This window comes from Mustelus asterias, unplaced genomic scaffold (genome assembly GCF_964213995.1).
Source record: "Mustelus asterias unplaced genomic scaffold, sMusAst1.hap1.1 HAP1_SCAFFOLD_560, whole genome shotgun sequence".
In the NCBI taxonomy this organism is placed as follows: Eukaryota; Metazoa; Chordata; class Chondrichthyes; order Carcharhiniformes; family Triakidae; genus Mustelus; species Mustelus asterias.
In genome coordinates, this window is record NW_027590510.1 from 270,417 (window position 1) to 287,217 (window position 16,801).

Consider the following 16,801-nt stretch of genomic DNA (forward strand, 5'->3'; position numbering starts at 1 on the left):
TTTTACAGCATAGAAAGAGGCCCTTTGGCCCATCATGTCTGTGCCGGCCAGCAAGCACCTATCTATTCTAATCCCATTTCCAGTAATTGGTTCATAACCTTGAATGCTATGGTGTTTCACCTGCTCATCTAAATGCTTCTTAAATATTGTGAGGGTTCTTGCCTCTACAACCCTTTCAGACAGTGAGTTCCAGATTCCCACCATCCTCTGAGTGAAAGGTTATTCCTCCACTCCACTCTAAACCTCCTGCCCCTTAACTTAAATCTATCTCCCTGGTTATTGACCCCTCTACTAAAGGGGAAAAGTTCCTTTCAATTTACCTGATTTATATTCCTCATAATCTTGTACACCTCAGTCAGGTCACCCCTCAGCCTTCTCTGCTCTAAGGAAAACAACCTCAGCCTAACCAGCCACTCTTCATAGTTGAAATGGTCCAGCCCAGGCAACATCCTGGTGAATCTCCTCTGCTCCCTTTCTGATGCAATCACATCCTTCCTATAGTGTTCCAAACAGAACAGCACACAGGACTCGAGTTATGAGTAACAAGTGTTTATACAGCTCCAACATAACCACCTTATCTACCTGTCCTGCTGGCTTCAGGGATAATTGGGAATGCTCCCCAATGTCCCTCTGGTCCTTTATATTCCCTGGCCTTGTCCTCCCAAAATTCATCACTTCATACTTTTCAGGGTTAAGTTCCATTTGCCACTGTTCTGCCCGTCTGACCAGCCTGTCTGTATCACCCTGCAATCCAAGGTTGTCCTCCTCGCTATTTACCACACCACCAATGACAATCTGTTCAATTCTATCACACACCCATCCCTGCTTTCTGTACCTACATTGTCCTTCCACACAGTGAACACAGATGCAAAATACTCCTTTAATGCTTCAAATACATCTTCCGGCTCCACACCCAGGTTGCCGAATGGGCAATTGATTCCTAATCTACCAACCACTCTTTCCCTGATTACCCTCTTGCCCTTAAAATATTTATAAAGCATCTTGTGATTTCTTTCCTTCTCTGCCACCGCTCTGCCTCATCAATAAGACATTGGGACTCAGAGGGTTGATGCAGTTTGATGGACAAGTTGTCTCCATTCTGAACAATGGGGAACCCGCTCCTCCCAGTCATTGACAATATTGCCCCCTACAAAGATGGCGATCACCCATGCGCACTGCCGCACATTGCCCCCAATAAAGATGGAGGTCGTTAACGCGTGGGCCGATCTCAGGGATCTTTAACCCGCTCGATGCAAATGGGGTAATTGGAGAATTTTGGGGGGAGTTTACAGATCGCACAACCGGTTTCTGAAGCCTTCCCGTCCACTCGCCGGTTCCATCGTACCCACCGATCGGCGATTTTCCGCTGACAAATTACGGATCCGAAGCAGTAAGCCTTTTCCGTCGCCATTACCCGCAATGCGCATGCTTCAGTTGGAGCCCCTTTTTCACCCTGATTGGTTGGAGGACGAACCCCCCCACCCACCACCCCCACCGTGTCATCCAGACCCGCCCCTCGTATTGGTCCGGAGCCGCTGTCAATCACCCTCCCCGGGGCATCACGATCTGGCACATGCGCAGTCCGGTCTGGCTGATCATGCGGGACACTCTGTTTGAATGTGGAGCATGCGCAATTCCTTTGTTCGCCTCGGGAGCGAGAGTCCTTTGTCCCGGAGAAGCGGAGTCAGCGTTAGGCGGTGGCTGGGAGGATTTGGAAACACTTTGTGGATCCGCAAACCCTTCAGAATCATTGTCAGCTCCCTGGTTTGCAGCTGCGGGGCTTCTCCCTCCCTCCCTCCCGGGAACAGGCCCAGGTTAACGGCCCCATCCTGGCTCAGCCACTGGAGGATGGTTCACACCAGAGGATGGGGGAGGGGGACAATAAATAAGAGGTTCCACTTTGGCCTCAAATCAATGAGGACTCTGATCTCTGGGAAGGAAGGAAACCCTGGGAGGTGGGCGGGGAGGATTCACAAACACCCGCTGGAGTCCCCAACACCCCCAGTAAAAAGCTGCAGCTCCCAGCAGTGACCAGGAGAGAAAATAATTGATTGATTTTATTTTGACTCTGTACAAAAGAACTGAACCCAGCCAGAATAGAGAGTGGGAGAAAAGATTTGTGAAGATATTTCACACTGGGTTTGCCAGGCTGACCAACTCTCTCAGAGAAAATGAAAGGACATTCTTCACGAGTCTGTTAGAGCAGGTGAGCAGTATGGTGTGCGGTGCTGCTGGAACTGCGAGGGTGGGCATGGGCTGGTTGGCAGCCAGAACAGTTGGAAGAGGGTGCTGCACAGATCCATCTTATGGGTGAAACAGCACCCATACGCCATGCAGCCTGGCACACTGGACTCAAACATGGGACAATCATTGAAATATGAGATGGTTGTTCAATGTGGGAGTTGGTTGCAGGACAGGGATGTGGGAAAGTGTTCAGGATGAGGATTTACTGCTTTACAGGATCAAGTGAGGAAACGATGTTCCACAGAAAGTAGAAATGTCTGTTCTGAATTTCGATCCCGTACTGACAGTGATGATGTTTCTAAACTCCTTTTACAGGATATTTGAAATATACAGACATTAAATCATCCAACCTGGAGAGACACGAGGACATCTACACCATAGAGAACCCATGGAAATGTGGGGACTGTGGGAAGGAATTCAGTTCTCCATCCCAGCTGGAAGCTCATCAGCGCAGTCACACTGGGAAGAGTCTGTTCATCTGCACCGCGTGTGGGAAGAGTTTTAGTCGAATGTTCAACCTTCGCACTCACCAGCGGCTTCACACTGGGGAGCGGCCATTCACCTGCTCTGTGTGTATGAAGGGATTCAGCAGTTCATCTCACCTGCTGAAACACAAGCGTGCTCACACTGGGGAAAGGCCTTTCACCTGCTCCGTGTGTGGGAAGGGATTCACTAACTCATCTGATCTCCTGATACACCAGCGAGTTCACACCGGGGAGAGGCCGTTCACCTGCTCCATATGTGGGAACAGATTCACTCAGTCACAAAACCTAATGAGACACCAGCGAGTTCACAAGTCTGGAGGCAGATTCCCCAGTTATTGAACAGGTAATCACATCCTGCACTGATCCATGTGCATTCTGATAGCTGTGGTGTGTTTCTGCTGCTGTTAATAACTGCTGTAACCAGCTTGAGTTAACAATTCAGGTATTTGTTCAAGTTCAGATAGACTAATGGATCAACCAGTGTCTAATTGAATAACAGAGCAGACTTGAAGGGCTGAACAACCTATTCCATTTCCTGAGTAGTCTGTCCACAGGACTCTCCTACTCTTTAACTCTGCTCCATCGCTGGTTCCTGGTGAAGTGTCTTCTCCCCACTTAAGAACAAAGAAAAGTACAGCACAGGAACAGGCTTTCCATTTATCAGCTGGTATTTCATTCAGCTGTGGTGTGTTTCTGCTGCTGTTAATAATCCTATAACCAGCTGGAGTTAACTGTTCAGGTATTTGTTCTTCAAGTTCAGAAAGACTAATTGATCAGCCAGAGTCTAACTGAATGACAGAGCAGACTCAAAAGGCTGAATGAGCTACTCCATTTCCTGTGTTGTTTCCCCTCTGGGCCTCTCCCACTCTCTAGCTCTGCTCCAGTGCTGGTTTCTGGTGAAATGTCTTCCCCCCCAGTTCTCCCATCACTTTCCATTCATCAGTGTGGTGTTCGAGCCCAAGTTTATTGGGAACAGGAGGAAATCATTTCTCCCCCTTGAACCTGTTCTCTTATTGACTGGGGTCATGGCTGATCTGTGACCAAATTCCATTTACTTAGATATTGTTTTAATCCTGACTTTCCCAGTCTGTTACAATGTGATTTTAAAATAACTTTCATTTATATCAGACCTTTAATGTAGGAGAGTGTCCCAAGGTGAATCTCAGAAATATCAACTGACAGAATCAGACAGAACGTAACACTGAGGAACACTATAGGAAGGATGTGATTGCACTGGAAAGAGTGCAGAGGAGAGTCACCAGCATGTTGCCAGGGCTGGAGTGTTGGGAAGGCGACTTACTATCTAAATGGGGAGAGACTTTGGGGTGCTCCAGTGCAGAAGGATCTGGGTGTCCTCGTTCACCAGTCACAGGAAACCAGCATGCAGGTACAGCAGATTGTAAAGAAAGTGAATGGAATGTTGGCATTTATAGCTAAAGGATTAGAATATAAATGTAAGGAACTATACAAGGCATTGGTGAGACCGCACCTGGAGTATTGTGCATAGTTTTGGTCCCTTTATTTGAGGAAAGATGTAGTGGCTTTGGAGGCAGTTCAGAGGCGGTTCACCAGATTGATTCCAGAGATGTCGGGTTTGTCGTATGAAGAGAGATAGGCCTATACTCTCTGGAATTTAGAAGAATGAGGAGAGATCAAATTGAGGTACACAAGATGATAAAAGGTATGGATAAAGTAGACTTGGAGTGGATGCTTCCTCTTGTGGGGCATTCTAGGACGAGTCTTAGGATAAAGGGTAGCAAATTTAAAACAGAGTTGAGGAGAAACTACTTCTCCCAAAGGGTTGTGAATCTGGAATTCGCTGCCCTGAAGTGCGGTGGATGCTGGGACAGTGAGTACGTTTAAGGAGGAGTTAGACAGATTTTTAACTGGTTATGGGGAGAAGGCAGGAAAATGGGAATGAGGAGCAGACTCGATGGGCCGAATGCCCTAATTCTGCTCCAATATCTTATGAACTTAACACAGCCTTAAATGTATTAAATGACCAAGCCTCCTACTTACTGGAGAAGGGATTTCCAAAGACTAATGATCTTCATAGAGAATACGTTTCTCCTCATGGTGTCAACTGAGAGACCTCTTATTTTTTAACTGTTCCATCATTCGATATTACCCCATGAGGGGAAACATCCTCTCAGAATCGACCCAGACAAGCTCCCCCAGGATCTAATATGCTTCACCAAGATCACCTCTCATTCTTCTGAATTCCAATGGGTAAAGACCCAACCTGTTCCACCTTTCCTCAGAAGCCAAACCCCCTCATCACAGGAGTCAGCCTAGTGAACATTTTCTCATCTGCTTCCAATGAAAATGTGTCCCAGCTTTAGTAATCCTGAGCCGGAAAGCAGGCAGACACAATGTTGTGAATTTCTATCCTGGACTGAGAGTGATGGGTTTTGGAAACTTATTTTACATGGGTTAGAAGGGGAGGATTTACCCACAGCAAACTGCAATCAAGTGAATGTTTAACAAAAAACAGAAAGTGCTGGAAAATCTCAGCATGTCTGACAGCATCTTTGGAGAGAGAATAGAGCCAACGTTTCGAGTCTGAATGACTGTTTGGAGAACGGTCATCCAGACTTGAAACAGTGACAGAGGTGAAAGACCTGATGGACCGAATGGCCGACTCCTAATTCCTGAGGTGAAACATGTCACCATGGTTGTGAACAACCATGTTCAGCCTCGGACAATTATCAGGGAGAGAGATGGAGTCGGTGGCTGGGGAGTGAAGTTTGTAGCAAAGACTGAAACCAGTGGCTTCAGTCTTCCCAATATATAAAATGTCTGTTCATCCAGTACTGGATGGCAGACAAGTCAGGACAGTGTGTTTAACGTTTTGTAAAAAAGTTTATTTATTCATGTCACGAGTAGGCTTATATTAACACTGCGATGAAGTTACTGTGAAAATCCCCAAGTGTGTGAGACTTGAAGGTGAATTTCGAGGTGTTCATTCACACTTGTGATCCTGGTCCTTCCAGGTGATGGAAGTTGAGGGTTTGGGAGATTCTGTCAAAGCTCCAGCTGAGTTATAGATGTGTAAAATCCCTCTCCTCCTGCCATCACCAGCACCTCCCCCATCCCCCCACAACCTCACCTCTTGCATTACTCCCTATTCCCTCCCACTGTCTTGTACTCTCCTTAAGTAGAGGCCTGAGTCTGTACAGACCCAGACTGGGTGGTAGGTTCCTTTCCCTGATGGACATTAGTGAATCAGTTGGGTTTTTATGATAATCCAGCACTGTTCATTAGTATCAGACAAATGACCAGATTCATTCAGCTCAATTTCACAAGCTGCCTTTGTGTTTTTGTGGGTTCTCTCTCACTCCTGTTTTTTTGTTTTAAATCAATTTCACAGGGTTTTAGAAGAGGAGGATTTACAGTCAGGAAACTGAAACCAAACATCACACCAGGAGCTGACAGAGGTGTATCATTTATCGTAACTTGAATATCATTTAATATTAAACATGGAAGGAAAAAGCACTGTTCACAGTGAGGAGAAACCATACACGTGTTGTGTGTGTGGACGAGGCTTCAGTCGATCATCTGGCCTGTCGAGACACAAGCACAGTCACACTGGGGAGAAGCTGTGGAAATGTGGGGATTGTGGGAAAGCGTTTAGTTATCCATCTGACCTGGAAACTCATCGACGCAGTCACATTGGGGAGAGACCATTCACCTGCCCTCAGTGTGGGAAGGGATTCACTCAGTCATCCAGTCTGCTAAAACACCAGCGAGATCACAATGGGGAGAGACCATTCACATGTTCTGATTGTGGGAAGGGATTCACTCAGTTATCCAATCTGTTAGGACACCAACGTGGTCACACTGGGGAAAGGCCATTCACCTGCTCTGTGTGTTGGAAGGGATTCACTCAGTCATCCCACCTGATGACACATCAGCGAATTCACACTGGAGAGAGATCATTTACCTGCTCCGAGTGTGGGAATGGATTCATTCAGTTATCTGATCTGCTGAAACACCAGCGAATCCACACTGGGGAGAAACCATTTACCTGCTCTGTGTGTGGGAAGGGATTCACTCAGTCATCTCACCTACTGAAACATCAGCGAGTTCACACTGATGAGAGACCTTTTAAATGCCTGAACTGTGAGAAGTGCTTTAAAAGTTCTGTGGAACTGACATCCCATCAACGGGTTCACTCTGACGAGAGACCATTTAAATGCCTGGATTGTGGGAAGTGCTTTAAAAGTTCTGGGGAATTGGTGACCCATCAACGTATTCACGCTGACGAGAGACCGTTCAGATGCTCTCGTTATGGGACTGGGTTCAGGAAATCATCTCAGCTCACCGTACACCAGAGAATTCACACTGGGGAGAGGCCGCTCACCTGCTCTGTGTGTGGGAAGGGATTCAATCACTCATCCAATCTGCTGAAACACCGGCGCATTCACACCGGGGAGAAACCGTTCTCCTGCTCTGTGTGTGGGAGGGGATTCACTCAGTCATCCCATCTGCTGAGACACCAGCAAGGTCACAAGTAACAGGTGATTTTGCTGTTAATCACCTGCAGGTCTGAAGATTATTCACTGGAGTCTGGTCCTGCTGATGTTAATAAACACCAGGCCGGTTGTAGGTGTAAATATTCTGGATAAGAGTCAAATAAATCAGCTTTGTGTTAAACACAGTGTGTTGTGTCTTTTTAATATCACTAATAGAAGTTAATTCCTTTTGAAAGGTTCTCCCTCTCCCCGTCTCTGCCATCCTCACCTCCAACAAGTGTGAGGAGCTCCATCGCAGTTTATTTTTTACAGGTCAGTAGCTGAGAGACAGGCTCCGCAGCAGCTGTCCCCCTGAGGGAGCGTATTGGAAATGCCAACAGCACCCTCGCTTTCCTCAGTGCCCGTCCCCTTCCCTCCCTCCCCGGTAGCACTGAGCCTTTCCCAGCATGCATTTCACACTGACTGCTCATTAATTGGCCAGCCAGTCTGAAATCTCATTCCGGGGCCGATTGCACCCACTTCCAGGCTCTCCCGTGTGAGTGTGCCCGACAGATGGAAAATTCAGATCTTGGTGTCAGATTTAACAACAGGATGAGTTTCTGACCACATATCCACACCATCACTAATACCAAATATTTCAATCTCCATAATGTCAGCAATCTCCACCCCACCCCAGCTCATCTGCTGCTGAAACCCTCACCCATGCCTGTGTTTCCTTTAGACTTGATGATTCCAGTACATTTCTGAGCAGCCTCTCACATTCACCCCACTCCCACATGGAAACGTGAGATCATCCAAAACTCTGCTGCCTGCCGGCTTTCTCACACCAAATCCCATTCACCCATCTCCCCCCACCCCCTGCCCTGCTTACTGACCTACACCGGCTTTAAGTCAAGTCATGCCTCGATTTTAAAATTCACATCCTTATTTTTAATTTCCTCCATGACCTTATCCCTCTCTATCTCAGTAATCTCCAGTTTCACAATTCCCTGAGATCATAGAATAGAATCCCTGAAATGCAGAAGGAGCCCATTCGGCCCATCAAGTCTGCACTGATATCAATCCCACCCAGGTCCTATCCTTGTAACCTCACATAATCCCCCTGACACTCAGGGCAACCCCATCCAGAACTGTTTCCCATAACCCCAAGTATTTACCCTGCTAATCCCCCTAACCTGCACACCTTGGGACACTAAGGGGCAATTTAGCTTGTCCCCCAGATATCTGCACTCTTCTCATTCAGGCCTCTTGCGCATCCATGGTTTTAATTACACCGTAAGAAGTCTCACAACACCTTCTTACTGACTTCTGACAACTGACTTCTTACTGTGCTTACCCCAGTCCAATGCCTGCATCTCCACATTTTAATTACACCACCATTGGTGGCAGGGTCTGAGTGTGAAACTCTGAAATTCCCTCCCTAAACTGTCCATCTCTCTCTCTCGTAATTCAGGATCTGCCTCTCAATCAGGCTTTTGTCCATCCATCCTAATATTATGCTCTGTCACTCATAGAATCCCTACAATGCAGAAGAGGCCATTTGGCCTATCGAGTCTGTACCAATATTCTGAAAGGGAATCATACCCAGGCCCTCACCCTATTCCTGTAACACATTTACCATTTCTAATCCATCTAACCTGCACAACTTGGGACACTAAGGGGCAATTTAGCATAGCCAATCAACCTAACCTGCACATCTTTGGACTGTGAGAGGAAATCCAAGCACTCAGAGGAAACCCACACAGACATGGGGAGAGTGTTCAAACTCCAGACAGATAGTCACCCAAGGCCTGAATTAAACCTGGGTCCCTAGTGCTACGAGGCAGCAGTGCTAACCATTGTCATTTTTTTCTTCATGAAACTCCTCTGAAATACCTTGGGGTGCTTTCATTCCCAGTATTCTCATTTCCAGATCTATCAGTAATGAACTTGCTGCCGTCTGGAACAAAACTGTTTTCACCACTAAGGCTCCGCTGTGATGTAATAGTCTCTATGACATCATCGCAGCAGGACTGGATGACATCATCAGAGTCCATTGTTTCTGAATGATCCACATCAATAACAACAGGAAATACTCATCAAGCTGAGCACATTATCTAGGCTGACACTGCAGTCTGACATTGAGGGACTGCTGCACTCTGACGCACACTGTCCTTCACATGGAGCTTGTGGAGCTCTGACTACAATCTTACAATCCTTACAGAGTAGTGGTGACAAAGGACTGAGAGATTGTAAATGTTACATCCCTGTTCAAAACACAGCAATTACAGAACAATCGGCTTAACATCAGCGGTGGGGTAAATGAAACCAATAATCTGGGACACAATCAACTGATACTTGGAAAAGTATGGATTACTAACTCCAGCATTTTCTGTTTTTAATACTGAAACTTCCCTCAATCTCTCGGCTGGGAGAGACACTCTGGAAGGTACGAGGAGCTGGGACTTGTCCATGAGAGTAACTGAAGGTATGAGAACTGAAATAATCTAGAGTCAGAAAGGAGAAAAGATCCAAAAACAGAACGGTCGGTAACAGGACATCAATTAATCCTGGAGAAATCAAGTACTTGACACACTGTGTTTGAAACAAAGTTGATTTATTTAACTGACATCAAGATATTAAACTCCAGCCCAGTTACAGAGATATTAATAATCAATAGAAATAAACTCCAATTACCAGAATGAACATGGTTCAGTTCTGGGTGTGATTAACAGTGACAGTAAAAGAATAAAACACATTAAGAGGAACAGAGGGTAAATATAAATTATTTCTGCTGGTTTGACAGTCTAGGAATCGGTGGCATTGTCTAAAAGTTCAAAGCAGACCCTTCAGGAGTGAAATGACACAGGAGGCAAAACAGGCCATTGGACACAACAAGTCCAGCTCAGTGTTTCTGCTCCAAAGGAGCTTCCTCACATCATTCCTCATTTCAAGCTCTCATTGTTCCTCTAGTTTCCTGTTCAATACTAACATACATACAGACGTATGAAATAGGAGCAGAAATAGGCCATTCAGCCCTTTATTCTTAATGCCATAACTGACAGATTAAGAGGGAAAAAAATCAACGGTTTAATAGTAAGGGGAAGAGGCAAGTTGGAGATGCTCCACAGTGTTACAGACTGACTTGTTGAATCTGTTTATTCCATCCCATCTCATATTCAGCTGATTGGAAAATGGCTAAAATACTTCAACATGCAGGGATTTGGGGACAAGAGTGAGTTTGCTGCTCAGATTAGCTGATGTCTCCAGTCTCCATATTATAAGATGGGTCTGGAAGGACTGGAGAAGATGCAGGAAAATAGACTAGAAAGATGCCTGAACAGGCAGTTATACCCAGCAAGAAAGACTGGACGGTCTGTAAATATTTTCTCTGGAAAAGAGAATGAGGATGATCTGATCCTTTAAGATTATGAAAAGGTTCGACACAGTAGACAAGTGCAAGATGTTTCCACTCTCAGACAGATGAGAAATAAAAACAGAAAATGCTGGAAATAATAGCCTATCTCTGGTTGGAGAAAGTGTGCTAATTTTCAGGCCTGGGTGTTGAATGGTCATGGGCCTAAAATGCAAACTCTGTTTCTTGCTCTACAGATGCTACTAGATCTGCTGAGTATTTCCAGAATTTTACATTTTGATTTCCAGCATCTGCAATATTTTACTTGTCTTTGACTGGAGAGCACAAAGAATGCTGAACACATCATCAGAAGGTGTGAGATTACCATCGGAGCTGTAAACCTTTGGGTAAAATCCCATCATCAAAAGATTATTTCCCAGTAGAATGTGGAAATGGATTCACTCAGTCGTCTCACTTACTGATAGAACAACACAGTTAGACTAGAGGGACAACACTCAGACACTTCACATGTGCAAAGGGATTTCCTTAGTTTTCCTCAGTGGCTAATACTCTGACTTTAAAAGCTCAAAGCATTTGATCCAATGTCAGCATTCTTATTGGCGAGGGGCAGTTTAACTGTTCTGTCTATGGGGAAAACCTGCTGAGATCCCGATGTGTTCACTTCTAACTGTAGATGTTTGTTCTGTTGTCAATCAGACCCAGAACCGAACTTTAGTGGAGAGCCTATGCTCATAGAATCATAGAATCCCTACCGTGCAGAAGGAGGCCATTCATAGGACATAGAACATTAGAGCGCAGTACAGGCCCTTCGGCCCTCGATGTTGCGCCGACCAGTGGTACCAATCTAAAGCCCCTCTAATCTACACTATTCCAATATCATCCATAAGCCCACACCGACAACAATCCTACCCATGCACTATCCCCATAACCCCAAGTATCCACCCTGCTAATCCCCCTGACACTAAGGGGCATTTTAGCAGAGCCAATTAACCTAACCTGCACATCTTTGGACTGTGGGAGGAAACCAGAGCACCCGGAAGAAACCCGCACAGACACAGGGAGAACATGCAAAGTCCACACAGACAGTGACCCAAGGCCGGAATTGAACCTGGTTCCCTGGTGCTGTGAGACAGCAGCGCTTGCAACTGTGCCACCTCAGTCCTTAGTTACTATATCAGTCCTTAGTTCCATATCAATCGATTTAATACATTTGTTTTTGTGGCCCAATGGTACCAATCATATTCAGATCGCAAACCATATTTTCTTTTTAACAAAACCAGTGTGAATGGCGGGGTGATTACCCAACATTCTCTGCGGGTGAGAATGTGCCCTATCCACATTACAGCACCGCCTTGCGCAAACGCGGTACCTGACTCAGACCGGAGCATGCGCAATCTGGGCTGTGACTGGCGCTGCGAGGAGCCGGAAAGAAACAATGGAGTGAGGTTCAGTAATGGAGCCGCTGGGTGACCGGGGAGGGATAGAAGCAGCGGAGTGGGCTGGGAGGCTTCATAAATACCCCGTAGAGGCTTCAATCCAGAATAAAATGTTCCTGGTCCCGCTTCAATTGGTACTGAATAGAGTCGGAGCTGAGCGGCTCCAGGCCCGGGTCAGCGGCCGCCATCTTTACAGGAACAAGATACAGCAGGGCGCATGCGCTGTGAGCCTGGCCCGGTTACCAACTCTCCCGGATTCGACTGGAGTCTCCAGGAATTTTTTTATTCATTCAGGGAATGTGGGAGCCGCTGGCTGGACCAGTATTTATTGTCCATCCCTAATTGTCCTTCAACTGAGTAGCTTGCCAGAGCGTCTCACAGGGAATTTTAAGAGTCAACCACATCTCAGTGGTTTGGAGTCATATTTAGGCCAGACCAGATAAGGATGGGAGATGTGTTTCCCAATGCATCCAGGGAATGTGGCTGCCACTGGCTGGACCAGCATTTATTGCCCATCTTTATTTGCCCTTGAACTGAGTGCACTTCACGGGGCATTTTAAGAGTCAACCACACTGCTGTGGATCTGGAATCACATATAGACCTGACCAGGTCAGGCAGCAGATTTCCTTGGCTCAAGGACATTAGTGAATCAGTTGGCTTTTTACAACAATCGACAATGGTTTCATGGTCATCATTAGACTTTCAATTCCAGATATTTATTGAATTCAAATTTCAGCATCTGCTGTAGTGGGATTCAAACCTCAGTCTCGAAAACATTCAGGACATTAAAAAATATATCTTTTGTTGTCATTTTCCTTTGAACTTCTTCACTGGAAATAAAAATATTGAAAATGGATAAAAGTTGTTTGCCTGACTGTCAATCATTATGCTGTAGGGTGAGGAGTCTTTTTTGCTTTCCAATTGGCCCAGGAAGGCAGTGGGGAAGGATGTGTTGACTGATTAATGGTTGGAGGATGGGCACAATAGAAAAGATGTGATAAAACCTCCAGGAAAACACTTAATCACATTTGGCAACTCAGAGGAGAGAATGTTGTGAATTTCTATCCTGGACTGACTGTGATGGTTTCTGTAAATTTACAGAGTGCTGGAAGTGGAGAATTGACATATGGGAAACTCAAATCAAACATCACATTGTGATCTGATGACGTCACTCAATACATCAGGACCTGAATGTCAGCAGCATCTGAAAGTGGAAGGTAACAGGTTTGTCGATTGTGTCGGTGAGAGAACAAAGAACAATACAGCACAGGAACAGGCCCTTCAGCCCTCCAAGCCTGCGCCGCTCCCTGGTCCAAACTAGACCATTCTTATGTATCCCTCCATTCCCACTCTGTTCATGTGGCTGTCTAGATAAGTCTTAAACGTTCCCAGTGTGTCCGCCTCCACCACCTTGCCCAGCAGCGCATTCCAGGCCCCCACCACCCTCTGTGTAAAATACGTCCTTCTGATATCCATGTTAAGACCATAAGACCATAAGACATAGGAGCGGAAGTAAGGCCATTCGGCCCATCGAGTCCACTCCACCATTCAATCATGGTTGATTTCAACTCCATTTACCCGCTCTCTCCCCATAGCCCTTAATTCCTCGAGAAATCAAGAATTTATCAATTTCTGTCTTGAAGACGCTCAACGTCTCGGCCTCCACAGCCCTCTGTGGCAATGAATTCCACAGACCCACCACTCTCTGGCTGAAGAAATTTCTCCTCATCTCTGTTCTAAAGTGACTCCCTTTTATTCTAAGGCTGTGCCCCCGCGTCCTAGTCTCCCCTGTTAATGGAAACAACTTCCCTACGTCCATCCTATCTAAGCCGTTCATTATCTTGTAAGTTTCTATCAGATCTCCCCTCAACCTCCTAAACTCCAATGAATATAATCCCACGATCCTCAGACGTTCATCGTATGTCAGGCCTACCATTCCTGGGATCATCCGTGTGAATCTCCGCTGGACCCGCTCCAGTGCCAGTATGTCCTTCCTGAGGTGTGGGGCCCAAAATTGCTCACAGTACTCCAAATGGGGCCTAACCTCCCCCCCGCCCCCCTCACCTTGAACCTATGACCCTTCGTGAACGTCACCACCGACCTGGTTTCGGGTTTCAGTGTGACTGGAAAGGCCCCGAGATTCACAAACCCTGGTTAGACCACATCTGGAGAACTGTGCTCAGTTCCGGGCAACAGGACATAATGGCCCTGGAGAGAGTGTAGAACAGATGTACCTGAGTGATATCTGAACTCCCAGGGTTAAATTCGGTGAGATTACAGGAAAGTGCCATTCCAGTGCAGAGGCCATTCAGCCCATTGGATCCATGCAAGCTGTCTACAGCAAGCCAGTCAGTCCCATTCCTCTGCTCTATCCTCATATCTTTGCAGCTTTATTTCCCTCTAGTGTCTATCCAATTTCATTTTGAAATTATTCATCGTGTCCATTTCCACCCAACTCGTAGGCAGCAGGTTTCAGGTCATTGCCACTTGCTGTGTAAAAGCATTCTTCCTTACCTCTCCTGTACTTTTTACATACAAATTAGGAGCAGGAATAGGCCACTTGGTCCCTCGAATCTGCTCCACCCTGTGGCTGATCTAAGTTTCACCTCAACTTCACATTCCTGCTTACTCCCGATAACCTTCCACCCCCTTGCTTATCAAGAATCTATCCAGTTCTGCCTTAAACATATTCAAGGACTCTGCCTCAACCACTTTTTCCAAGAGCCGGACCCACAAATGACCAGATTCATTCAGCTCAATTTCACAATCTGCCTTTGTGTTTTAATGGTTTTCTCTCACTCCCTTTTTTTGTGTTTTAAATCAATTTCACAGGGGAATTGCAGTCCAGAAGCTCGAACAAAAGATAACATCAGTATTGGACAGAGTCGCTCAATTTATTCTGAACTGAATATCATCAGATTTTAAACATGGAAGGAAAAAGCACCGTTCACAGTGGAGAGAAACCCTACACATGTTGTGTGTGTGCACAAGGCTTCAGCCAATCACCTGGCCTGTCAAACCACAAGTGCAGTCAAACTAAGGAGAAACCATGGAAATGTGAGGACTGTGGGAAAGGATTCATTTCTCCGTCCAAGCTGGAAACGCATCGGCGCAGCCACACTGGGGAGAGGCCTTTCACCTGTTCTGTGTGTGGGAAGGGATTCATTCAGTCGTCCGACCTTTCCAAACACCAGCGAGTTCACTCCAGCGAGAGACCATTCACCTGCTCCGAGTGTGGGAAAGGATTCAGTATTTCAGCCGAACTGTTGAGTCACCAGCGAGTTCACACTGACGAAAGACCTTTTAAATGTCCAGCCTGTGGGAGGTGTTTTAAAAGTTCTGGCGTACTGATGTCCCATCAACGTCTTCACACTGATGAGAAACCGTTCAGGTGCTCTCACTGTGGGACTGGGTTCAGACGATCATCTCAACTCATTGTACATCAGCGAGTTCACACAGGGGAGAGACCATTCAGGTGCTCTCACTGTGGGACTGGGTTCAGACGATCATCTGTGCTCACTGTACATCAGCGAATTCACACTGGGGAGAGGCCGTTCACCTGCTCCAACTGTGGGAAGGGATTCACCCAGTCATCAGACCTGCTGAAACACCAGCGAATCCACTCTGGGGAAAGGCTGTTTACCTGCTCTGTGTGTGGGAAAGGATTCACTCAGTCATCTGGCCTGCTGAAACATCAGAGAGTTCACTCTGCGGTGAGGCCATTCACCTGCTGTGAGTGTGGGAAGGGATTTACTACATCAACCATTCTGCTGACACACCAGCGAGTTCACACTGACGACAGACCTTTTAAATGCCCAGACTGTGGGAAGTGCTATAAAAGTTCTGGGGAACTGATGTTCCATCAACGTGTTCACACTGAGGAGAGACCATTCAGGTGCTCTCACTGTGGGACTGGGTTCAGGCAATCTTCTCAACTCACTGTACACCAGAGAATTCACACCGGGGAGAGACCGTTCACCTGCTCTGAATGTGGGAAGAGATTCATGACTTCATCGCACCTGCTCAGACACCAGAGACTTCACAAGTAACTGTAGTGATTGAACTTTGCTGTCAGTGACATTCAGGACTGAACCATGTTCATTAGGGTCTGTTTACATTGGTAATAGAGCCCAGCCACTTATAGGGGCTAATATTCTCACTAAAAGTCAAATAAATCAGTTTTGTGTTGAATATACGCATTGTGTTGAATCTTTTTGATATCTCTCACGCAATTCAGATCCTTTTGAAGGGATCTCCCACTCCCGTCTCCTCAATCCTCATCTCCAACAAGTTAGACTGTTCGAACATATGTAAGAATCCCTACAGTGCAGAAGGAGGCCATTTGGCCCTTGGAGTCTGCACCAACTCTCCAAAAGAGCTTCTTACCCAAGTCCACACCCACCCCTGCCCAATACCCGTAACCCCGCAAGTCTACCATGGCTAATCCCTCTAAGATACACATTTTGGACACTAAGAGGCAATTTAACATGGCCAATCCATTTAACCCACGCATCTTTGGACTGTGGGAGGAAACTAGATCACCCGGGGAAACCCACGCAGACAGGTGGAGTATGAGGATTTCATGGAGCTTCTTTGTTACTAAGATTGAGACAATCTGATCAGCTGCCTCTCCCTTCCACAAGGCCAAACTCTCTCTAAATTTCACCCTTTCCTGAGGCCTGAACCCACATCTTTCTCTAGTTTCCCTCCCGTCTCCCCTCATGGCTTCTTAGGACTCATTTTGCCCATGAGCCCCACCTCCTGCTCCATTGACTCTATTCCCACTAAATCTCCCACTAAACTACT

General features: G+C 46.3%; 2 protein-coding genes across 4 annotated transcripts; both read left to right on the plus strand.

Moving 5' to 3' along the window:
* Positions 1-2,784: 2,784 nt before the first annotated feature.
* LOC144487052 (uncharacterized) lies at positions 2,785-10,444 on the plus strand. The gene is made up of 3 exons (XM_078205100.1): positions 2,785-3,072; positions 6,100-7,054; positions 10,367-10,444. The coding sequence occupies exons 2-3, from the start codon at positions 6,209-6,211 to the stop codon at positions 10,442-10,444; spliced, it is 924 nt and encodes a 307-aa protein (XP_078061226.1). The 5' UTR covers positions 2,785-3,072; positions 6,100-6,208.
* Positions 9,906-16,189, plus strand: LOC144487042 (uncharacterized). Of its 3 annotated transcripts, none has more exons than XM_078205088.1 (3): positions 9,906-11,999; positions 13,097-13,219; positions 14,828-16,189. In XM_078205088.1, exon 3 carries the CDS (start codon positions 14,923-14,925, stop codon positions 16,042-16,044), a length of 1,122 nt encoding a protein of 373 aa, XP_078061214.1. In that variant the 5' UTR covers positions 9,906-11,999; positions 13,097-13,219; positions 14,828-14,922; the 3' UTR covers positions 16,045-16,189. The 3 variants fall into 3 exon arrangements, with proteins under 3 accessions (XP_078061214.1, XP_078061213.1, XP_078061215.1); XM_078205087.1 differs by having other exon boundaries at positions 13,097-13,212; positions 14,828-16,184; XM_078205089.1 differs by lacking the exons at positions 9,906-11,999; positions 13,097-13,219 and adding an exon at positions 14,205-14,263 and having other exon boundaries at positions 14,828-16,044.
* The last annotated feature ends 612 nt before the right edge of the window (positions 16,190-16,801 follow it).